At 48.2% G+C, this 24,074-nt stretch overlaps 2 protein-coding genes across 7 annotated transcripts in view; both read right to left on the bottom strand.

The window, feature by feature from the left end:
• terfa (telomeric repeat binding factor a) overlaps window positions 1-20,453 on the bottom strand; it is a 29,654-nt gene extending 9,201 nt beyond the window's left edge. For 3 of the 5 annotated variants that reach the window (XM_036964348.1, XM_036964347.1, XM_036964346.1), the window contains exons 1-6: window positions 15,732-15,978; window positions 12,744-12,839; window positions 12,394-12,524; window positions 10,356-10,442; window positions 9,838-9,978; window positions 6,005-6,138 (exon numbers count right to left, since the gene is read on the bottom strand). In XM_036964348.1, coding sequence (XP_036820243.1) covers window positions 6,005-6,138; window positions 9,838-9,978; window positions 10,356-10,442; window positions 12,394-12,524; window positions 12,744-12,839; window positions 15,732-15,894 — 752 coding nt within the window. In that variant the 5' untranslated portion in view covers window positions 15,895-15,978. Of the gene's footprint in view, window positions 1-6,004; window positions 6,139-9,837; window positions 9,979-10,355; window positions 10,443-12,393; window positions 12,525-12,743; window positions 12,840-15,029; window positions 15,219-15,731; window positions 15,979-20,262 lie in introns of those variants that run through there. The other 2 variants (XM_036964349.1, XM_036964350.1) reach the window with 2 other exon arrangements.
• A 123-nt stretch (window positions 20,454-20,576) lies between these two features.
• On the bottom strand, window positions 20,577-23,522 carry LOC118944522 (leucine-rich repeat extensin-like protein 3). 2 transcript variants are annotated; one of them, XM_036964351.1, is made up of 2 exons: window positions 22,551-23,522; window positions 20,577-22,496 (listed from the first exon to the last, which is right to left on the bottom strand). In XM_036964351.1, exons 1-2 carry the CDS (start codon window positions 23,277-23,279, stop codon window positions 22,278-22,280), a joined length of 948 nt encoding a protein of 315 aa, XP_036820246.1. In that variant the 5' UTR covers window positions 23,280-23,522; the 3' UTR covers window positions 20,577-22,277. The 2 variants fall into 2 exon arrangements, with proteins under 2 accessions (XP_036820246.1, XP_036820247.1); XM_036964352.1 differs by having other exon boundaries at window positions 20,577-22,486; window positions 22,541-23,522.
• Between the last annotated feature and the right edge of the window lie 552 nt (window positions 23,523-24,074).

The following is a 24,074-nucleotide window of genomic DNA, read 5'->3' on the forward strand; positions in this document are numbered from 1 at the left end:
AGTTTAGACTGGGAGGACTGGAGGGAGAGAGAGAGGGAGGCAGTTTAGACTGGGAGGACTGGAGGGAGAGAGAGAGGTAGAGGTAGTTTAGACTGGGAGGACTGGAGGGAGAGAGAGAGGTAGAGGTAGTTTAGACTGGGAGGACTGGAGGGAGAGAGAGAGGCAGTTTAGACTGGGAGGACTGGAGGGAGAGAGAGAGGCAGTTTAGACTGGGAGGACTGGAGGGAGAGAGAGGGAGAGGCAGTTTAGACTGGGAGGACTGGAAGGAGAGAGAGGGAGAGGCAGTTTAGACTGGGAGGACTGGAAGGAGAGAGAGGGAGAGGCAGTTTAGACTGGGAGGACTGGAGGGAGAGGAGAGGGAGAGGCAGTTTAGACTGGGAGGACTGGAGGGAGAGAGAGGGAGGCAGTTTAGACTGGGAGGACTGGAGGGAGAGAGAGGGAGGCAGTTTAGACTGGGAGGACTGGAGGGAGAGAGAGAGGGAGGCAGTTTAGACTGGGAGGACTGGAGGGAGAGAGAGAGGTAGAGGTAGTTTAGACTGGGAGGACTGGAGGGAGAGAGAGAGGGAGGCAGTTTAGACTGGGAGGACTGGAGGGAGAGAGAGGGAGAGGCAGTTTAGACTGGGAGGACTGGAGGGAGAGAGGGAGAGGCAGTTTAGACTGGGAGGACTGGAAGGAGAGAGAGGGAGAGGCAGTTTAGACTGGGAGGACTGGAGGGAGAGAGAGGGAGAGGCAGTTTAGACTGGGAGGACTGGAGGGAGAGAGAGGGAGAGGCAGTTTAGACTGGGAGGACTGGAGGGAGAGAGAGAGGTAGAGGTAGTTTAGACTGGGAGGACTGGAGGGAGAGAGAGGGAGAGGCAGTTTAGACTGGGAGGACTGGAGGGAGAGAGAGGGAGAGGCAGTTTAGACTGGGAGGACTGGAGGGAGAGAGAGAGGGAGGCAGTTTAGACTGGGAGGACTGGAGGGAGAGAGGGAGTCAGTTTAGACTGGGAGGACTGGAGGGAGAGAGAGAGGTAGAGGTAGTTTAGACTGGGAGGACTGGAGGGAGAGAGAGAGGTAGAGGTAGTTTAGACTGGGAGGACTGGAGGGAGAGAGAGGGAGGCAGTTTAGACTGGGAGGACTGGAGGGAGAGAGAGAGGTAGAGGTAGTTTAGACTGGGAGGACTGGAGGGAGAGAGAGAGGTAGAGGTAGTTTAGACTGGGAGGACTGGAGGGAGAGAGAGAGGTAGAGGTAATTTAGACTGGGAGGACTGGAGGGAGAGAGAGAGGTAGAGGTAGTTTAGACTGGGAGGACTGGAGGGAGAGAGAGAGGCAGTTTAGACTGGGAGGACTGGAGGGAGAGAGAGAGGTAGTTTAGACTGGGAGGACTGGAGGGAGAGAGAGGGAGAGGCAGTTTAGACTGGGAGGACTAGAGGGAGAGAGAGAGGTAGAGGTAGTTTAGACTGGGAGGACTGGAGGGAGAGAGGGAGTCAGTTTAGACTGGGAGGACTGGAGGGAGAGAGAGGGAGAGGCAGTTTAGACTGGGAGGACTGGAGGGAGAGAGAGAGGTAGAGGTAGTTTAGACTGGGAGGACTGGAGGGAGAGAGAGAGGGAGGCAGTTTAGACTGGGAGGACTGGAGGGAGGCAGTTTAGACTGGGAGGACTGGAGGGAGAGAGAGAGGTAGAGGTAGTTTAGACTGGGAGGACTGGAGGGAGAGAGAGAGGGAGGCAGTTTAGACTGGGAGGACTGGAGAGAGAGAGGGAGGCAGTTTAGACTGGGAGGACTGGAGGGAGAGAGGGAGAGGCAGTTTAGACTGGGAGGACGGGAGGGAGAGAGAGAGGGAGGGAGAGAGGGAGTCAGTTTAGACTGGAGGGAGAGAGAGGGAGAGAGAGAGGGAGTCAGTTTAGACTGGGAGGACTGGAGGGAGAGAGAGAGGGAGGCAGTTTAGACTGGGAGGACTGGAGGGAGAGAGAGAGGGAGGCAGTTTAGACTGGGAGGACTGGAGGGAGAGAGAGGGCGTCAGTTTAGACTGGGAGGACTGGAGGGAGAGAGAGAGGGAGGCAGTTTAGACTGGGAGGACTGGAGGGAGAGAGGGAGTCAGTTTAGACTGGGAAGACTGGAGGGAGAGAGAGAGGTAGTTTAGACTGGGAGGACTGGAGGGAGAGAGGGAGTCAGTTTAGACTGGGAGGACTGGAGGGAGAGAGAGGGAGTCAGTTTAGACTGGGAGGACTGGAGGGAGAGAGGGAGTCAGTTTAGACTGGGAGGACTGGAGGGAGAGAGGGAGTCAGTTTAGACTGGGAGGACTGGAGGGAGAGAGAGGGAGAGGCAGTTTAGACTGGAGGGAGAGAGAGGGAGAGAGAGAGGGAGTCAGTTTAGACTGGGAGGACTGGAGGGAGAGAGGGAGTCAGTTTAGACTGGGAGGACTGGAGGGAGAGAGAGGGAGTCAGTTTAGACTGGGAGGACTGGAGGGAGAGAGAGAGGGAGTTAGTTTAGACTGGGAGGACTGGAGGGAGAGAGGGAGTCAGTTTAGACTGGGAGGACTGGAGGGAGAGAGGGAGTCAGTTTAGACTGGGAGGACTGGAGGGAGAGAGAGGGAGTCAGTTTAGACTGGGAGGACTGGAGGGAGAGAGAGAGGGAGTTAGTTTAGACTGGGAGGACTGGAGGGAGAGAGGGAGTCAGTTTAGACTGGGAGGACTGGAGGGAGAGAGGGAGTCAGTTTAGACTGGGAGGACTGGAGGGAGAGAGGGAGTCAGTTTAGACTGGGAGGACTGGAGGGAGAGAGAGGGAGTCAGTTTAGACTGGGAGGACTGGAGGGAGAGAGAGGGAGTCAGTTTAGACTGGGAGGACTGGAGGGAGAGAGAGAGGGAGTTAGTTTAGACTGGGAGGACTGGAGGGAGAGAGGGAGTCAGTTTAGACTGGGAGGACTGGAGGGAGAGAGAGGGAGAGGCAGTTTAGACTGGGAGGACTGGAGGGAGAGAGAGAGGTAGAGGTAGTTTAGACTGGGAGGACTGGAGGGAGAGAGAGAGGGAGGCAGTTTAGACTGGGAGGACTGGAGGGAGGCAGTTTAGACTGGGAGGACTGGAGGGAGAGAGAGAGGTAGAGGTAGTTTAGACTGGGAGGACTGGAGGGAGAGAGAGAGGGAGGCAGTTTAGACTGGGAGGACTGGAGAGAGAGAGGGAGGCAGTTTAGACTGGGAGGACTGGAGGGAGAGAGGGAGAGGCAGTTTAGACTGGGAGGACGGGAGGGAGAGAGAGAGGGAGGGAGAGAGGGAGTCAGTTTAGACTGGAGGGAGAGAGAGGGAGAGAGAGAGGGAGTCAGTTTAGACTGGGAGGACTGGAGGGAGAGAGAGAGGGAGGCAGTTTAGACTGGGAGGACTGGAGGGAGAGAGAGAGGGAGGCAGTTTAGACTGGGAGGACTGGAGGGAGAGAGAGGGAGTCAGTTTAGACTGGGAGGACTGGAGGGAGAGAGAGAGGGAGGCAGTTTAGACTGGGAGGACTGGAGGGAGAGAGGGAGTCAGTTTAGACTGGGAAGACTGGAGGGAGAGAGAGAGGTAGTTTAGACTGGGAGGACTGGAGGGAGAGAGGGAGTCAGTTTAGACTGGGAGGACTGGAGGGAGAGAGGGAGTCAGTTTAGACTGGGAGGACTGGAGGGAGAGAGAGGGAGAGGCAGTTTAGACTGGAGGGAGAGAGAGGGAGAGAGAGAGGGAGTCAGTTTAGACTGGGAGGACTGGAGGGAGAGAGGGAGTCAGTTTAGACTGGGAGGACTGGAGGGAGAGAGAGGGAGTCAGTTTAGACTGGGAGGACTGGAGGGAGAGAGAGAGGGAGTTAGTTTAGACTGGGAGGACTGGAGGGAGAGAGGGAGTCAGTTTAGACTGGGAGGACTGGAGGGAGAGAGGGAGTCAGTTTAGACTGGGAGGACTGGAGGGAGAGAGAGGGAGTCAGTTTAGACTGGGAGGACTGGAGGGAGAGAGAGAGGGAGTTAGTTTAGACTGGAAGGACTGGAGGGAGAGAGGGAGTCAGTTTAGACTGGGAGGACTGGAGGGAGAGAGGGAGTCAGTTTAGACTGGGAGGACTGGAGGGAGAGAGGGAGTCAGTTTAGACTGGGAGGACTGGAGGGAGAGAGAGGGAGTCAGTTTAGACTGGGAGGACTGGAGGGAGAGAGAGGGAGTCAGTTTAGACTGGGAGGACTGGAGGGAGAGAGAGAGGGAGTTAGTTTAGACTGGGAGGACTGGAGGGAGAGAGGGAGTCAGTTTAGACTGGAGGGAGAGATCAAGGTAGGTTGTATTCATTAGGTCACACCAGAGCAAAATGTAATGCAACAGAAAACAAAAACAAGCGTTTGTTATTGAACAAGTCCAGACAGTCCCTCCCTGTTTCAGTCAGTTTTCTTCCGTTTGGTGCCTCATGAACATGACCCAGGTGTTCCCATGCTAATGAACGGCATCTTTACTTAAAGAAACCACTCATCTTCCAGTTTGGTGACTACTTGAAGAGAGGAATGAAGGTTGTACTTCAATGTTAAAGTTCTCTAATCAAGTTGTCGACCTCAGCGAGCTCAAAGTATTGGGAGTTTTGGCAAATTTACCCGACAAGTACAGAGACAAAACAAACAATATGTCACTGTCCCAATACTGGTGGAGCCCCCTGTATATCTACACACTGTGGGGCCCCCTGTATATCTACACACTGTGGAGCCCCCTGTATATCTACACACTGTGGAGCCCCCTGTATATCTACACACTGTGGAGCCCCCTGTATATCTACACACTGTGGAGCCCCCTGTATATCTACACACTGTGGAGCCCCCTGTATATCCACACACTGTGGAGCCCCCTGTATATCCACACACTGTGGAGCCCCCTGTATATCCACACACTGTGGAGCCCCCTGTATATCTACACACTGTGGAGCCCCCTGTATATCCACACACTGTGGAGCCCCCTGTATATCTACACACTGTGGGGCCCCCTGTATATCTACACACTGTGGGGCCCCCTGTATATCTACACACTGTGGGGCCCCCTGTATATCTACACACTGTGGGGCCCCCTGTATATCTACACACTGTGGAGCCCCCTGTATATCTACACACTGTGGAGCCCCCTGTCTATCCACACACTGTGGAGCCCCCTGTATATCTACACACTGTGGAGCCCCCTGTATATCCACACACTGTGGAGCCCCCTGTATATCCACACACTGTGGAGCCCCCTGTATATCCACACACTGTGGAGCCCCCTGTATATCTACACACTGTGGAGCCCCCTGTATATCCACACACTGTGAAGCCCCCTGTATATCCACACACTGTGGGGCCCCCTGTCTATCCACACACTGTGGGGCCCCCTGTCTATCCACACACTGTGGAGCCCCCTGTATATATACACACTGTGGAGCCCCCTGTATATCTACACACTGTGGAGCCCCCTGTATATCTACACACTGTGGAGCCCCCTGTATATCTACACACTGTGGGGCCCCCTGTATATCTACACACTGTGGGGCCCCCTGTATATCTACACACTGTGGAGCCCCCTGTATATCTACACACTGTGGGGGCCCCCTGTATATCTACACACTGTGGGGCCCCCTGTATATCTACACACTGTGGGGCCCCCTGTATATCTACACACTGTGGGGCCCCCTGTATATCTACACACTGTGGGGCCCCCTGTATATCTACACACTGTGGAGCCCCCTGTATATCCACACACTGTGGAGCCCCCTGTATATCTACACACTGTGGAGCCCCCTGTATATCCACACACTGTGGAGCCCCCTGTATATCTACACACTGTGGAGCCCCCTGTATATCCACACACTGTGAAGCCCCCTGTATATCCACACACTGTGGGGCCCCCTGTCTATCCACACACTGTGGGGCCCCCTGTCTATCCACACACTGTGGGGCCCAATAACCTTTAGGGTCTAGGCTCGGTAACTGGAAATCATGTTGTCACAATAACTGAACTAAAAGTGCTTTCTAAAGTCCATGTATATGATTGATTGACATCGGATCAATAAGCTACCTGGGTTTGTGTCTGGATGTCTTCTCCTCTGTTGCTGGTAGAAGGTGGTCCTCTGGCTGAGGGTCTGAGGGACAGTCTCCTTCCTCTGCATCCTGTCCTGCATCCCGTCTCTTCACCACCAGCTGTCTGGCAGCCTGATATTCACACAGACAGATCTCAGTTCAGTTAGGAACAGTGGGTTAGGGAGACAGATCTCAGTTCAGTTAGGAACAGTGGGTTAGGGAGGCAGATCTCAGTTCAGTTAGGAACAGTGGGTTATAGGGAGGCAGATCTCAGTTCAGTTAGGAACAGTGGGTTAGGGAGACAGATCTCAGACCAGGTTAGGAACAGTGGGTTATGGAGACAGATCTCAGTTCAGTTAGGAACAGTGGGTTAGGGAGGCAGATCTCAGTTCAGTTAGGAACAGTGGGTTATAGGGAGGCAGATCTCAGTTCAGTTAGGAACAGTGGGTTATAGGGAGGCAGATCTCAGTTCAGTTAGGAACAGTGGGTTAGGGAGACAGATCTCAGTTCAGTTAGGAACAGTGGGTTAGGGAGGCAGATCTCAGTTCAGTTAGGAACAGTGGGTTAGGGAGACAGATGTCAGTTCAGTTACGAACAGTGGGTTAGGGAGACAGATCTCAGTTCAGTTAGGAACAGTGGGTTATAGGGAGGCAGATCTCAGTTCAGGTTAGGAACAGTGGGTTAGGGAGACAGATCTCAGTTCAGTTAGGAACAGTGGGTTAGGGAGGCAGATCTCAGTTCAGTTAGGAACAGTGGGTTAGGGAGACAGATCTCAGTTCAGTTAGGAACAGTGGGTTAGGGAGGCAGATCTCAGTTCAGGTCAGGAAAAGTGGGATAGGGAGACAGATCTCAGTTCAGGTCAGGAACAGTGGGTTAGGGAGACAGATCTCAGTTCAGGTCAGGAACAGTGGGTTATGGAGACAGATCTCAGACGAGGTTAGGAACAGTGGGTTAGGGAGACAGAGAGCTCCTAGTATTTAGTTAGCTACTAGTTAGTTACAGTACAACTGTATAGGTACTAACACATCAGCCCAAACAGTTAAAACAGAATCTACAGTGCCTTGCGAAAGTATTCGTCCCGCTTGAACTTTGCGACCTTTTGCCACATTTCAGGCTTCAAACATAAAGATATAAAACTGTATTTTTTTGTGAAGAATCAACAACAAGTGGGACACAATCATGAAGTGGAACGACATTTATTGGATATTTCAAACTTTTTTAACAAATCAAATACTGAAAAATTGGGCGTGCAAAATTATTCAGCCCCCTTAAGTTAATACTTTGTAGCGCCACCTTTTGCTGCGATTACAGCTGTAAGTCGCTTGGGGTATGTCTCTATCAGTTTTGCACATCGAGAGACTGAATTTTTTTCCCATTCCTCCTTGAAAAACAGCTCGAGCTCAGTGAGGTTGGATGGAGAGCATTTGTGAACAGCAGTTTTCAGTTCTTTCCACAGATTCTCGATTGGATTCAGGTCTGGACTTTGACTTGGCCATTCTAACACCTGGATATGTTTATTTTTGAACCATTCCATTGTAGATTTTGCTTTATGTTTTGGATCATTGTCTTGTTGGAAGACAAATCTCCGTCCCAGTCTCAGGTCTTTTGCAGACTCCATCAGGTTTTCTTCCAGAATGGTCCTGTATTTGGCTCCATCCATCTTCCCATCAATTTTAACCATCTTCCCTGTCCCTGCTGAAGAAAAGCAGGCCCAAACCATGATGCTGCCACCACCATGTTTGACAGTGGGGATGGTGTGTTCAGCTGTGTTGCTTTTACGCCAAACATAACGTTTTGCATTGTTGCCAAAAAGTTCCATTTTGGTTTCATCTGACCAGAGCACCTTCTTCCACATGTTTGGTGTGTCTCCCAGGTGGCTTGTGGCAAACTTTAAACGACACTTTTTATGGATATCTTTAAGAAATGGCTTTCTTCTTGCCACTCGTCCATAAAGGCCAGATTTGTGCAATATACGACTGATTGTTGTCCTATGGACAGAGTCTCCCACCTCAGCTGTAGATCTCTGCAGTTCATCCAGAGTGATCATGGGCCTCTTGGCTGCATCTCTGATCAGTCTTCTCCTTGTATGAGCTGAAAGTTTAGAGGGACGGCCAGGTCTTGGTAGATTTGCAGTGGTCTGATACTCCTTCCATTTCAATATTATCGCTTGCACAGTGCTCCTTGGGATGTTTAAAGCTTGGGAAATATTTTTGTATCCAAATCCGGCTTTAAACTTCTTCACAACAGTATCTCGGACCTGCCTGGTGTGTTCCTTGTTCTTCATGATGCTCTCTGCGCTTTTAACGGACCTCTGAGACTATCACAGTGCAGGTGCATTTATACGGAGACTTGATTACACACAGGTGGATTGTATTTATCATCATTAGTCATTTAGGTCAACATTGGATCATTCAGAGATCCTCACTGAACTTCGGGAGAGAGTTTGCTGCACTGAAAGTAAAGGGGCTGAATCATTTTGCACGCCCAATTTTTCAGTTTTTGATTTGTTAAAAAAGTTTGAAATATCCAATAAATGTTGTTCCACTTCATGATTGTGTCCCACTTGTTGTTGATTCTTCACAAAAAAATACAGTTTTATATCTTTATGTTTGAAGCCTGAAATGTGGCAAAAGGTCGCAAAGTTCAAGGGGCCGAATACTTTCACAAGGCACTGTACTTAGAGGTTGTGTCCCTAATGTCCCCTGATCACTACACTATATATGGAGAGGGGTGATACTTGGGACACAGCCAGACTGATGCTGAGGTAATACACTTCACTATATATGGAGAGGGGACACAGCCAGACTGCTGCTGAGGTAATACACTTCACTATATATGGAGAGGGGACACAGCCAGACTGATGCTGAGGTAATACACTTCACTATATATGGAGAGGGGACACAGCCAGACTGCTGCTGAGGTAATACACTACACTATATATGGAGAGGGGACACAGCCAGACTGATGCTGAGGTAATACACTACACTATATATGGAGAGGGGACACAGCCAGACTGATGCTGAGGTAATACACTACACTATATATGGAGAGGGGACACAGCCAGACTGCTGCTGAGGTAATACACTTCACTATATATGGAGAGGGGACACAGCCAGACTGATGCTGAGGTAATACAACACACTATATATGGAGAGGGGACACAGCCAGACTGCTGCTGAGGTAATACACTACACTATATATGGAGAGGGGACACAGCCAGACTGATGCTGAGGTAATACAACACACTATATATGGAGAGGGGACACAGCCAGACTGATGCTGAGGTAATACACTACACTATATATGGAGAGGGGACACAGCCAGACTGCTGCTGAGGTAATACACTACACTATATATGGAGAGGGGTGATACTTGGGACACAGCCAGACTGATGCTGAGGTAATACACTTCACTATATATGGAGAGGGGACACAGCCAGACTGCTGCTGAGGTAATACACTACACTATATATGGAGAGGGGACACAGCCAGACTGATGCTGAGGTAATACACTACACTATATATGGAGAGGGGACACAGCCAGACTGATGCTGAGGTAATACACTACACTATATATGGAGAGGGGACACAGCCAGACTGCTGCTGAGGTAATACACTACACTATATATGGAGAGGGGACACAGCCAGACTGATGCTGAGGTAATACACTACACTATATATGGAGAGGGGACACAGCCAGACTGATGCTGAGGTAATACACTACACTATATATGGAGAGGGGACACAGCCAGACTGCTGCTGAGGTAATACACTACACTATATATGGAGAGGGGACACAGCCAGACTGATGCTGAGGTAATACCACACGTACCCTGGACAGGAAAGGATGAGAGAAGGGAAACAGGCTCTGACAGAACTGCAGCATCTCCTGTTTAAACTGCTGGTAGGTGACCTGCTGCAGGACTGAATGATCACTGCTCCTCTTGTTGACCAGCCCCAGGAAGATCGCTTTCTGGAAGACACATAACCCCCCCACATCAGCCCCTGGAGACATTACCCCCCCGCATCAGCCCCTGGAGACATTACCTGTTCCTCAGGTTAACAGACAGACAGGTCTCTCTGTCCCGTTCCTCAGGTTAACAGACAGACAGGTCTAAATGTCTCTGTCCCGTTCCTCAGGTTAACAGACAGACAGGTCTAAATGTCTCTGTCCCTCAGGTTAACAGACAGACAGGTCTAAATGTCTCTGTCCCGTTCCTCAGGTTAACAGACAGACAGGTCTAAATGTCTGTCCCGTCCCTCAGGTTAACAGACAGCTGGGTTTAAATGTCTCTCTGTACTGTTCGTATTGTTGCCATCGTCTCTCTAGGAGTTTAGGAGTTGGCTCACCTTTCCAACCTTGCTTTTGGGGAAGTATTTCATCAAAACCTCCTTGGCTTTGTCAAAGGCCTGGTTCTTAATGCACACAATCACCAACTACAGAGAAAAACACAACAGGGTTCACCGTTATAATGATGTCAGAACAACAGGGTTCACCGTTATAATGATGTCAGGATGCACAACAGGGTTCACCGTTATAATGATGTCAGGATGCACAACAGGGTTCACCGTTAAAATGATGTCAGGATGCACAACAGGGTTCACCGTTATAATGATGTCAGAACAACAGGGTTCACCGTTATAATGATGTCAGAACAACAGGGTTCACAGTTAAAATGATGTCAGGATGCACAACAGGGTTCACCGTTATAATGATGTCAGAACAACAGGGTTCACAGTTAAAATGATGTCAGGATGCACAACAGGGTTCACAGTTATAATGTCAGAACAACATGGCAGAATACAACTACACCAGAATGAGAAGGGGAAGACATGAACGGACAATTACACCAGAACGAGAAGACATGAACGGACAATTACACCAGAACGAGAAGACATGAACGGACAATTACACCAGAACGAGAAGACATGAACGGACAATTACACCAGAACGAGAAGACATGAACTGACAATTACACCAGAACGAGAAGGGGAAGACATGAACGGACAATTACACCAGAACGAGAAGACATGAACAGAAAATTACACCAGAATGAGAAGGGGAAGACATGAACGGACAATTACACCAGAACGAGAAGACATGAACGGACAATTACACCAGAACGAGAAGGAGAGGACATGAACGGACAACTACACCAGAACGAGAAGGAGAAGACATGAACGGACAATTACACCAGAACGAGAAGATATGAACGGACAATTACACCAGAAGGAGAAGACATGAACGGACAATTACACCAGAATGAGAAGACATGAACGGACAATTACACCAGAATGAGAAGACATGAACGGACAACTACACCAGAATGAGAAGACATGAACGGAAAATTACACCAGAACGAGAAGACAAGAACGGACAATTACACCAGAACGAGAAGGGGAAGACATGAACGGACAATTACACCAGAACGAGAAGACATGAACGGACAATTACACCAGAACGAGAAGACATGAACGGACAATTACACCAGAACGAGAAGGGGAAGACATGAACGGACAATTACACCAGAACGAGAAGGGGAAGACATGAACGGACAATTACACCAGAACGAGAAGACATGAACGGACAATTACACCAGAACGAGAAGACATGAACGGACAATTACACCAGAACGAGAAGGGGAAGACATGAACGGACAATTACACCAGAAGTAGAAGGGGAAGACATGAACGGCAATTACACCAGAACGAGAAGACATGGACGGACAATTACACCAGAACGAGAAGACATGAACGGACAATTACACCAGAACGAGAAGACATGAACAGACAATTACACCAGAACGAGAAGGGGAAGACATGAACGGACAATTACACCAGAATGAGAAGGGGAAGACATGAACGGACAATTACACCAGAACGAGAAGACGTGAACAGACAATTACACCAGAACGAGAAGGGGAAGACATGAACGGACAATTACACCAGAACGAGAAGACATGAACGGAAAATTACACCAGAATGAGAAGGGGAAGACATGAACGGACAATTACACCAGAACGAGAAGACATGAACGGACAACTACACCAGAACGAGAAGGAGAAGACATGAACGGACAATTACACCAGAACGAGAAGACATGAACGGACAAATACACCAGAATAAGAAGACATGAACGGACAAATAGTTGTGCAATTCACTACAGTGCACAATAGTGTTGACCACAGTCCACAGTGTCATCTTATAACGGGAGACCGTTTCAACGGGGGACCAATCAATGACTGACTACACACAGTGTATCGGGTTTCAACGGGGGACCAATCAATGACTACACACAGTGTATCGGGTTTCAACGGGGGACCAATCAATGACTACACACAGTGTATCGGGTTTCAACAGGGGACCAATCAGTATGGCCAGATCTCACCATCTCTCTGACAGACTTCTGTACTCTCTCCAAGTCTTTCTGGGGAACCGGCAACTCGTCGCGGATGCTGTCCAATACGCTCAGAGCCGACTCCAGTGGCGTGAGGTCCTCCTGAGGGTCAAACGAGAAGTCTGTGGACGGCAAGAGAACAACTGTGTCAGTGATCTCAGACTTGATTTCCAAAAGACACGGCTAGCTAGCTATAAGGAACAGCAGATTCTGGGACTTGGGGTCATTTCAGGTGTCTCTGATTTTCAACGGGGAATGAATATTAGTTCGTACTGTTACATAGATAGTGTTGTTATGTAGCTAGCTAGGAAGTTACTTCATGTTTAACTCTAAACTCTCACCGAGTTTGTCACCGTCATTTATCCTGGTGAGGAACTGTATTGCTCGAATCTTCTTGGGTGTGGCGTCGTTGGCTTCCAACGGCCGAACCAGATGACCTGAAAGAGGATGTTGTTGGATAATGTGTTAGCTAGCGTCTATTAAATGGGGCTAACTGCTTTAGCGCCTGTTGACTATAGGCTCCTCTGACCGGGGGCGTTTTGTTCGGAGGCCGAGCCCCCTGACACTCTAAACAGTAACATCATCACTCGCCGCCAGTTCTGGAAACATACGGAACGGTACTTTCACATCAGTGAGAAATCATTTTCAAAAAACAAAAGGTTCAATTACTACACACCTTTATAGGGTTAGTTTTCCCACACGGTCATACCTCCATGTTCCAGCTTCTACCCCCAAGCCATCAGACTGCTGAACAGCTTCTACCCCAAAGCCATCAGACTGCTGAACAGCTTCTACCCCCAAGCCATCAGACTGCTGAACAGCTTCTACCCCCAAGCCATCAGACTGCTGAACAGCTTCTCCCCCCAAGCCATCAGACTGCTGAACAGCTTCTCCCCCCAAGCCATCAGACTGCTGAACAGCTTCTACCCCCAAGCCATCAGACTGCTGAACAGCTTCTACCCCCAAGCCATCAGACTGCTGAACAGCTTCTCCCCCCAAGCCATCAGACTGCTGAACAGCTTCTACCCCAAAGCCATCAGACTGCTGAACAGCTTCTACCCCCAAGCCATCAGACTGCTGAACAGCTTCTACCCCCAAGCCATCAGACTGCTGAACAGCTTCTCCCCCCAAGCCATCAGACTGCTGAACAGCTTCTACCCCCAAGCCATCAGACTGCTGAACAGCTTCTCCCCCCAAGCCATCAGACTGCTGAACAGCTTCTACCCCCAAGCCATCAGACTGCTGAACAGCTTCTCCCCCCAAGCCATCAGACTGCTGAACAGCTTCTACCCCCAAGCCATCAGACTGCTGAACAGCTTCTACCCCCAAGCCATCAGACTGCTGAACAGCTTCTCCCCCCAAGCCATCAGACTGCTGAACAGCTTCTACCCCCAAGCCATCAGACTGCTGAACAGCTTCTACCCCCAAGCCATCAGACTGCTGAACAGCTTCTACCCCCAAGCCATCAGACTGCTGAACAGCTTCTCCCCCCAAGCCATCAGACTGCTGAACAGCTTCTACCCCCAAGCCATCAGACTGCTGAACAGCTTCTCCCCCCAAGCCATCAGACTGCTGAACAGCTTCTACCCCCCAAGCCATCAGACTGCTGAACAGCTTCTATCCCCAAGCCATCAGACTGCTGAACAGCTTCTACCCCCACACACACACACTTTAACACTGTTAATTATCTATCCTGATTGCCTGGTCACTTTTATCCCAACCTACCTACACATTATTTTATTGTGTTAGTATTTCCTTGTATTTTTCTCAACATATTTTTCTTACTTTTTTAACTCTGCATTGTTGGGAACGGGCTCCTAAGTAAGAATATCACATTAAAGTCTACAGCAGTTGTTGGGAACGGGCTCCTAAGTAAGAATATCACATTAAAGTCTACACCAGTTGTTGGGAACGGGCTCCTAAGTAAGAATTTCACATTAAAGTCTACACCAGTTGTATTCTGTATGTTTATTTAACCTTTATTTAACTGGGCAAGTCAGTTAAGAACAAATTCTTATTTACAATGACGGCCTACCCCGGGCCAAACCCAGACGACGCTGGGCCAATTGTTCGCCACCCTATGGCACTCCCATTCACGGCCAGTTGTCATACAGGTTGTGACCAATACAATTGGATTTGGATTTGATGAGCCATCTAGTGTGTTCCGAACACCTGTGTGTAAGCCTAAAAGCCCATTTAAATGTGGTCGTATGGAGGGTGTGACGCAATAGCGGTACCTCTGGGGCACGCAGAGGCCAAATCAAGCCCCGTACCGCGTCGCCGTGAGCCTCTCAAATGTTGTAACAATGCGGAGGGCTCTGTATAGTTCTGCATGTTCGGAACACACTAGATGGCTCATCAGCGTGTATTGGTCACAACCTGTATGACGGTAGGTGGGGGCGGTACAGTCCCGTGTAAACACAAACTAACTTCCTTCACAATATCTCTGCACCGCTAAGTGCAGTGCAGCCTAGTGGTTAGAGCGTTGAACTTGTAACCAAAAGGCTGTAAGATCAAATCCCTGTGCTGACAAGGTAAAAATCTGTCCTTTTGCCCCTGAACAAGGCAGTTAACCCACTGTTCCCCGGTAGGCAGTAATTGTAAATAAGAATTTGTTCTTAACTGACCTGCCTGGTAAAATAAATATCAAATGAGTGTAGTTAACTCAGCATTTCCCAAACTCGGTCCTGGAAAGCCTTTAGTACATAAACGCAACAGAACGTTAAATTAACTAAAACTGTGCTGTACTGAACGACCAAATGAAAAACGGTGAGGGGTTGTAGCTTCAAAAACGCACCGCTTGTCTTTAACAAAGACAAGTCACTGCTTCAAATCAAACTCACACACACTGAACGGTCCAAACTAGTCTGTTCAAGGCACGTTTTGGGGAAAACGTCTCGTTCAGTACAAAACGCTCAGCACCGTAGCAAACGTTGAAACGAAATGAACGCACCCCCGCTTAGTTTATGTCCTTGCGCTACACAGCTGATTCAGATAATAAATCATGAGTTGATTTAAGGTTATTTAAATCAGCTGTGTGGTGCTAAAGTTAGGACCAAAAACTAACCTGTTCACCGGGGGATCTACTGGTCCAGCTCACAGTCAACGTTACCACACAGTTAGCTAACATATCTAACTAGCTGGGTATCACGTTGTATAAAACTAAAAGTTTATAAGCATATCTAGCTAAACAAACTGTTAACACGGGAGTTAATTATTAATTAACTATTTTAGGCAGAGACGGTATTAGAAACCTGTATTGGGTTCGCGCAGATGCTAACGTTAGTTAGCTAATTAGCTAACTGCATGTGTGAGAAAACGTTACTAACATTGAAGGATGTCTCTGATCTCACAGAAATCACTGTCCTGTTCATTCCTGAACGCCTCAAACGCCACAGATATATAATAATCCACTATCCACCGATTAACAACACACTCCACATCTAGTCCGCGGTCCGCACTCGACTCCATGTTGTCGTGTTGCCGCCACATCAACGACGTAAACAAACCGATGTGTATTTCATCTGCCGCGCTGGTTAGTGTTCAGTCAAACTTCCGTCTGTCCGCATTTTGCTCACCTTACGCCCACCTACGCTCACATTACGCACCACCCTCAATGACGTCATCACGGCAAACCGAGTACCATTCATTTAGAATAGTGTTGTTTTCTTATCATGGTCCTTAATTTATAAACACAATTTTTCTCCACACAGATATTATATATGGACTAATCGGGCTATATTGTATAAAAATACTTATTTTTGTTTTTAGAATATTGGTTCCGAAATAATTTCCTATTGGTGAGCCAACTGGTAAATGCAGAGGGTCTTTTACTCAGTTATAAGGAATTCTGATCACTTTACAAGGTCCCTGTAACACCAGAATCCAAGCAGTACATCTCAGTACATCTTCATAAATGTGTTCAATTATAAACCTACTGATGTCTTGCCACAGTTTTCTTGCATGAATACAATGCCAAAAAAGATGCAACATTGTTTCTGGTTGGTCATTACAAAAGGAGCAATTTGAGTTGATGTTTTCCTTAAACTTCTTCATATAGTTGTTGGCAGGATAATATTTATGAATCATTTTAAAGGAAACTTCCTTAATTTTGTTAACAAGTAGGTATGTGTGTGGCAACATCCAAACTTTTTTTCCAACAGATATTATCAACACATCCATTCCAATAAGGCATGACATAAGGTATAGATACAACATCACATTTGTGCAAGATTTAAAAGGGAGCAAACAAGCTTTCTTCCATTCAATTTCAGTAATATATGCATTCCGGAAGAATTTCCCTCTAGGAGGGATCTTGTTCGAGTTAAAGTTATCTTAAGAATGTATTACATTTCTTATCCAGCAGGGGGCAACCTCTTAACATTCATTGTGCATCTATCCTGACATGTTCTCCAAAGCAAACATGCGATTTAAAGTCCTGAAGGTATTGGTTTGAATACAGAATTACATTCTTACTGTATTCTTACAACTATCGTAGGTTTATACAATTGTAACCCCTGACCTTATTTTAGGTACTTACATTTTTGAAACTCAATTCATGTTTCTTCAGATAAAATATACGTGTAGTGATGTCCTATGTATTTTTGTATTATAATATATAATAATATATACCATTGATTTAGTGAAGGCAGAGACAGTTGGTCATGGCTAGAAGGGTTCCAGCATTTGTCAGACGTAACGTCAGATTTGATTTATTTTAGCAGGTTAGGAGAAATTACGCGGCTGGTTGCTGCGTTTGTTTGCCGCGCTCGATTTAAAGGCACAGACTTTAGATTTCTTGGTGTCCGTCATTGATTCTTGAATAATCTGATTTATATGAATCTAATATTAATATTATCTTATCAGATTCAAATTCAGTGCATATTGGTTCACATCCACACGTTTTTGCACAGGGCAATACATGGAACAGCCAAATAGCCATCATTATTTTAATCGAATCAGGTTAATTATGCAAAACAACACATTATAAAGACAATTTGAGACCATTTAAAAACATCTTTCAATAATTGGTAGTAGATACCAGGCACACCGGTTTGAGTGTCACGAACTGCAACTCTGTTAGTTTGTCAACAGTTTCCTGTGTATCAAGAAAGGTCTTGAAAATAAAGGAGCCGCACACTCTAGGAGCTCCGATGCAAAAATGTAATACCAACGTATCGACAGACAAGCTGTCTTCATCAGGGTATAATCGCAAACACTGCAGGGTGACTCGTTTATATAGTATCAAAAGACACACAGGTGTCTGTAATCATGGCCAGGTGTGGCCTAATATCATTGGTTAATTCTCAAATATTAAAATGGCATACAAAGAACAGCATACAAACAACAAATGGATAGCATACATTATAGATTAATTTTGGACCGCGCAAGCTTACAAACAATTACAATGGCAAAAGTCACAATAATCACAATATTATGATCATTATTATGCCCTATGGCACCCTATTCCCTATATAGTGCACTACTTTAGACCAGAGACCTACGGCACCCTATTCCCTATATAGTGCACTACTTTAGACCAGAGACCTACGGCACCCTATTCCCTATATAGTGCACTACTTTAGACCAGAGACCTACGGCACCCTATTCCCTATATAGTGCACTACTTTAGACCAGCCCTACAGCACCCTATTCCCTATATAGTGCACTACTTTAGACCAGAGACCTACGGCACCCTATTCCCTACATAGTGCACTACTTTAGACCAGAACCCTAAGCGTTATGTTCTAAGCAGTGCACTATATAGGGAGTAGGGTACCATTGGGTCAGATCCGTTGTCTTTCAGTGTTCCCTCCGCCCCAACGTATCTAAATAACATACATTCTCATTACAGCATTTTAATGAAAGGCGTGTGTTGTCTTCAGATAGCATGTCTTCAGAGACACATCCTACAGTCCCTCAGGGTGTCACGACTTCCACCGAAGTTGGTCCCTCTTCATGTTCGGGCTTTCTAGCCATCGCCGATCCACTTTTCATTTTCCATTTGTTTTGTCTTTGTTGTTTTCTACACACCTGGTTTCTATTCCCCAATTACATGTTCATTATTTAACCCTCTGTTTCCCCCATGTTTCTGTGCGTGTTTGTATATAATGTTCAGGTCGTTACTTGTTGTTGTATTGTTTGCCGGGTTCGTTAATACGGCCGTTATTTTACGAGTGACCGGTAATTTCACACACCGTTAGTATTTGTTTTATACTGGTGCTGTGGAATAAATGACCTTGTACACTCCTCTCTGCTCTCCTGCACCTGTTCCATGCACCAGTTACCCACAGCCTGACAGAAACACGCACCACAAATGGAGTCAGCAGGAGCAGTTACCCCGGTACTAGGGGTTGAGGAGCGCGTCCAGCAGCATGAGGCGATTCTACAACATCTCGGCACCGCAATGGATCGCGTCCTACAGACGATGGAGCGCTGGGAGAGAAGGAGTTCCTCCACCAGCACCACCAAGGACACCACTGATCACCCCTCCCTCACCCGGTTCCTGTGAGATTCGGCTCTCCCTTCTGAGGGAAGGCAGCGGGATGTCAGGGTTTCCTACTCCAACTGGAGCTCTACCTGGCGACCGTGCACCCAACTCCTTGGGGGGCGCGAGAGCGTGTCTGCCCTCGTCTCCTGTCTCTCAGGGAAAGCCCTGGATTGGGCCAACGCGGTATGGGAGGAAGGAGGAGCGGTGCTGGACAAATGAGGATTTTACCGTCTCGTGCACCTGTGGCAAGGAGCGCACAGGAGTTCGCATTGGACTTCCGGACCCTGGCCGCCGGCGCAGGGTGGAACAACAGGGCCCTGATCGATCACTACCGTTGTAGTTTGCGTGAGGACGTCCGTCAGGAGTTGGCCTGTAGGGACACAACTCTGACCTTCGACCAGCTGGTGGACATTTCCATGAGGTTGGATAACCTGCTGGCTACCCACGGACATCCAGATCGGGGTCTGTCGATTCCATCCCCCAGCACCACCGCTCCGACGCCCATGGAGCTGGGAGGTGCTGCAATTAGGGCGACCGGAGGAGGGTTGATCCATGCACCATCTGTGGTCGCAGAGGGCACACTGCCGGTCGGTGCTGGGGAGGTTCCTCTAGGAGTCGAGGCAGCAGGCAGGGCACTATCGTGTCACTCCAGGTGAGTCGGTACCAGGCTCACCCAAAGCCCCCTGTTGCTCACGTGTTTTTGTTTATTAATTTTCCTGAGATTTCCCCGCATAAGGCGCTCGTAGAAAATTGGATCTCAGGAGCGCTTAAAACCCGGTGCGTATCCGGGAGGGGGACGAGTGGAAGACGGCATTTAGTACCACCTCTGGGCACTATGAGTACATCGTAATGCCGTACCGGACGGCATTTAGTACCACCTCTGGGCACTATGAGTACATCGTAATGCCGTACCGGTTGATGAATGCTCCATCAGTATTCCAAGCCTTTGTAGACAAGATTTTCAGGGACCTGCACGGGTAGGGTGTAGTGGTGTATATCGACGACATTCTGATACACTCCGCTACACGCGCCGAGCATGTGTCCCTGGTGCGCAAGGTGCTTGGTAGACTGTTGGAGCATGACCTGTACGTCAAGGCTGAGAAATGCCTGTTTTTTTCAGTCAGTCTCCTTCCTAGGGTACCGCATTTCCACGTCAGGGGTGGAGATGGAGAGTGACCGCATTTCAGCCGTGCGTAATTGGCCGACTCCCACCACGGTTAAGGAAGTGCAGAGGTTTCTGGGGTTTGCCAACTACTACCGGAGGTTTATCTGGGCTCCCATTACCTCACTGCTGAAGGGGGGGGACCGGTGCGTTTACAGTGGTCGGCTGAGGCGGACAGGGCTTTTGGTCACCTGAAGGCTCTGTTTACCTCGGCTCCGGTGCTGGCTCATCCGGATCCCTCTTTGGCGTTCATAGTGGAGGTGGACGAGTCCGAGGCTGTTCATGGAATAAATGACCTTGTACACTCCTCTCTGCTCTCCTGCATCTGTTCCATGCACCAGTTACCCACAGCCTGACAGAAACACGCACCACAAATGGAGTCAGCAGGAGCAGGTACCCACAGCCTGACAGAAACACGCACCACAAATGGAGTCAGCAGGAGCAGGTACCCACAGCCTGACACAGGGAGTAAAATAATGAGATCCTTTTTCCACATCAGGCTTTTACATATGGGACATGTTGTTCACAGACTAAAGCTCTTTATTTTAAAACTAATTATATCTACAATCATAAACCAAATGGATACAGTTTAAAACATACAGCATTAATCAATGGCGGATATTTGCATGATTGATGATTGTATTGATTAGGGTAACGCATATCTCATAAAACAAACGGGTGGTTGATGATCATCAATACCCTGTGTCACAATGGCTCTGTTGTGAAGACAACTAAATCAGCAGAGAGACGAGGTCAGGAGGGCTGAGGGGGAACAAAATGGTGGACTGAATTAGCCTTCATCATGAGGGAGGTCAGGAGGGCTGAGGGGGAACAAAATGGTGGACTGAATTAGCCTTCATCATGAGGGAGGTCAGGAGGGCTGAGGGGGAACAAAATGGTGGACTGAATTAGCCCTCATCATGAGGGAGGTCAGGAGGACTGAGGGGGAACAAAATGGTGGACTGAATTAGCCTTCATCATGAGGGAGGTCAGGAGGGCTGAGGGGGAACAAAATGGTGGACTGAATTAGCCTTCATCATGAGGGAGGTCAGGAGGGCTGAGGGGGAACAAAATGGTTGACTGAATTAGCCTTCATCATGAGGGAGGTCAGGAGGGCTGAGGGGGAACAAAATGGTGGACTGAATTAGCCTTCATCAGTTGTAAAAAAGACTGTCACTACAAGCTTCCTGTTGGTTGACAGACCCATTGCTTCACCAATGAAGTTTGTATTAAAGGCTGTGTGTTCCAACTAGCTGCCTATTCCCTAAATAATGCACTCCTTATGGCTCTGGTCAAAAGTAGTGCACTATATAGGGAATAGGGTGCCAGTTGGGACAAACCCAAAGCTCCAAGTATGGGAAGCATTGGTAAAGGGGGGGACAGGACTTGGGGTCTGGGAAACATTGGTAAAGGGGGGGACAGGACTTGGGGTCTGGGAAACATAAGGGGGGGGACAGGACAGGGGTCTGGGAAACATTGGTAAAGGGGGGGACAGGACTTGGGGTCTGGGAAACATAAGGGGGGGGACAGGACAGGGGGCTGGGAAACACTGGTAAAGGAGGGGACTTGGGAAACACTGGTAAAGGGGGGGACTTGGGAAACACTGGTAAAGGGGGGGACTTGGGAAACACTGGTAAAGGGGAGGACTTGGGAAACATTGGTAAAGGGGAGGACTTGGGAAACATTGGTAAAGGGGAGGACTTGGGAAACATTGGTAAAGGGGAGGACTTGGGAAACACTGGTAAAGGGGAGGACTTGGGAAACACTGGTAAAGGGGGGACTTGGGAAACATTGGTAAAGGGGAGGACTTGGGAAACACTGGTAAAGGGGAGGACTTGGGAAACACTGGTAAAGGGGAGGACTTGGGAAACACTGGTAAAGGGGAGGACTTGGGAAACATTGGTAAAGGGGAGGACTTGGGAAACACTGGTAAAGGGGAGGACTTGGGAAACACTGGTAAAGGGGGGGGACTTGGGAAACATTGGTAAAGGGGGGGACTTGGGGTCTGGGAAACACTGGTAAAGGGGGGGACTTGGGAAACACTGGTAAAGGGGGGGACTTGGGAAACACTGGTAAAGGGGGGGACTTGGGAAACACTGGTAAAGGGGGGGACTTGGGAAACACTGGTAAAGGGGGGGACTTGGGAAACATTGGTAAAGGGGGGGACTTGGGAAACACTGGTAAAGGAGGGGACTTGGGGTCTGGGAAACACTGTAGCAGCTCCTAAACAAGGAGGAAAAACAACCAATGAGACAAAATACAAAGAATCAACAAAAATAAATTTTTCAGCGTTTCGGATTTGCTCAATTCTGGTAGTACCTCCCACGTGTAAATGTGTTTGTCCCATTTGAGTCTACTGAACATGGTCCTGAACATGTTTAATGTCAGTAGTGATGGTCTGTGTTCAGTAGGGTAGAGTCTATGTCCAGGATGTTTAATGATGTCAGGACACTTGGGTTGTGGCCAGAGGCAGGGAGGATCAGGATGTTTAATGATGTCAGGACACTTGGGTTGTGGCCAGAGGCAGGGAGGATCAGGATGTTTAATGATGTCAGGACACTTGGGTTGTGACCAGAGGCAGGGAGGATCAGGATGTTTAATGATGTCAGGACACTTGGGTTGTGGCCAGAGGCAGGGAGGATCAGGATGTTTAATGATGTCAGGACACTTGGGTTGTGACCAGAGGCAGGGAGGATCAGGATGTTTAATGATGTCAGGACACTTGGGTTGTGGCCAGAGGCAGGGAGGATCAGGATGTTTAATGATGTCAGGACACTTGGGTTGTGGCCAGAGGCAGGGAGGATCAGGATGTTTAATGATGTCAGGACACTTGGGTTGTGGCCAGAGGCAGGGAGGATCAGGATGTTTAATGATGTCAGGACACTTGGGTTGTGGCCAGAGGCAGGGAGGATCAGGATGTTTAATGATGTCAGGACACTTGGGTTGTGACCAGAGGAAGGGAGGATCAGGATGTGTAATGTCAGGACACTTGGGTTGTGACCAGAGGCAGGGAGGATCAGGATGTTTAATGATGTCAGGACACTTGGGTTGTGACCAGAGGAAGGGAGGATCAGGATGTGTAATGTCAGGACACTTGGGTTGTGACCAGAGGCAGGGAGGATCAGGATGTTTAATGTCAGGACACTTGGGTTGTGGCCAGAGGCAGGGAGGATCAGGCTTCTTGAGAAGCGTCACAGAACCACACGAGCTCAACACAGTCTTCATCCCTGTCACCTGTTTGTCCTCAATGCCTGAAGTGTTCAAGTCCTGGAGTGTAGTTAACTCAGGACGTCATTTCACTCCTGTCCCGTCTGTCCATTGGGTGTCCTAGACAAATCCTGTTTATTTTTACCTACCTCATCCCCATACTGTTTTTATTTATTTACTTTTCTGCTCTTTTGCACACCAATATCTCTACCTGCACATGACCATCTGATAATTTATCACTCCAGTGTTAATCTGCAAAATTGTAATTATTTGCCTACCTCCTCATGCCTTTTGCACACAATGTATATAGACTCTCCTTTACAGACTCTCCTGTATTATTGACTTGTTAATTGTTTACTCCATGTGTCTCTGTGTTGTCTGTTCACACTGCTATGCTTTATCTTGGCCAGGTCGCAGTTGCAAATGAGAACTTGTTCTCAACTGGCCTACCTGGTTAAATAAAGGTGTTCTCAACTGGCCTACCTGGTTAAATAAAGGTGTTCTCAACTGGCCTACCTGGTTAAATAAAGGTGTTCTCAACTGGCCTACCTGGTTAAATAAAGGTGTTCTCAACTAGCCTACCTGGTTAAATAAAGGTGTTCTCAACTAGCCTACCTGGTTAAATAAAGGTGTTCTCAACTGGCCTACCTGGTTAAATAAAGGTGTTCTCAACTGGCCTACCTGGTTAAATAAAGGTGTTCTCAACTAGCCTACCTGGTTAAATAAAGGTGTTCTCAACTAGCCTACCTGGTTAAATAAAGGTGTTCTCAACTGGCCTACCTGGTTAAATAAAGGTGTTCTCAACTAGCCTAC

The sequence above is a fragment of the Oncorhynchus mykiss genome, chromosome 26 (genome assembly GCF_013265735.2).
Source record: "Oncorhynchus mykiss isolate Arlee chromosome 26, USDA_OmykA_1.1, whole genome shotgun sequence".
Taxonomy (NCBI): Eukaryota; Metazoa; Chordata; class Actinopteri; order Salmoniformes; family Salmonidae; genus Oncorhynchus; species Oncorhynchus mykiss.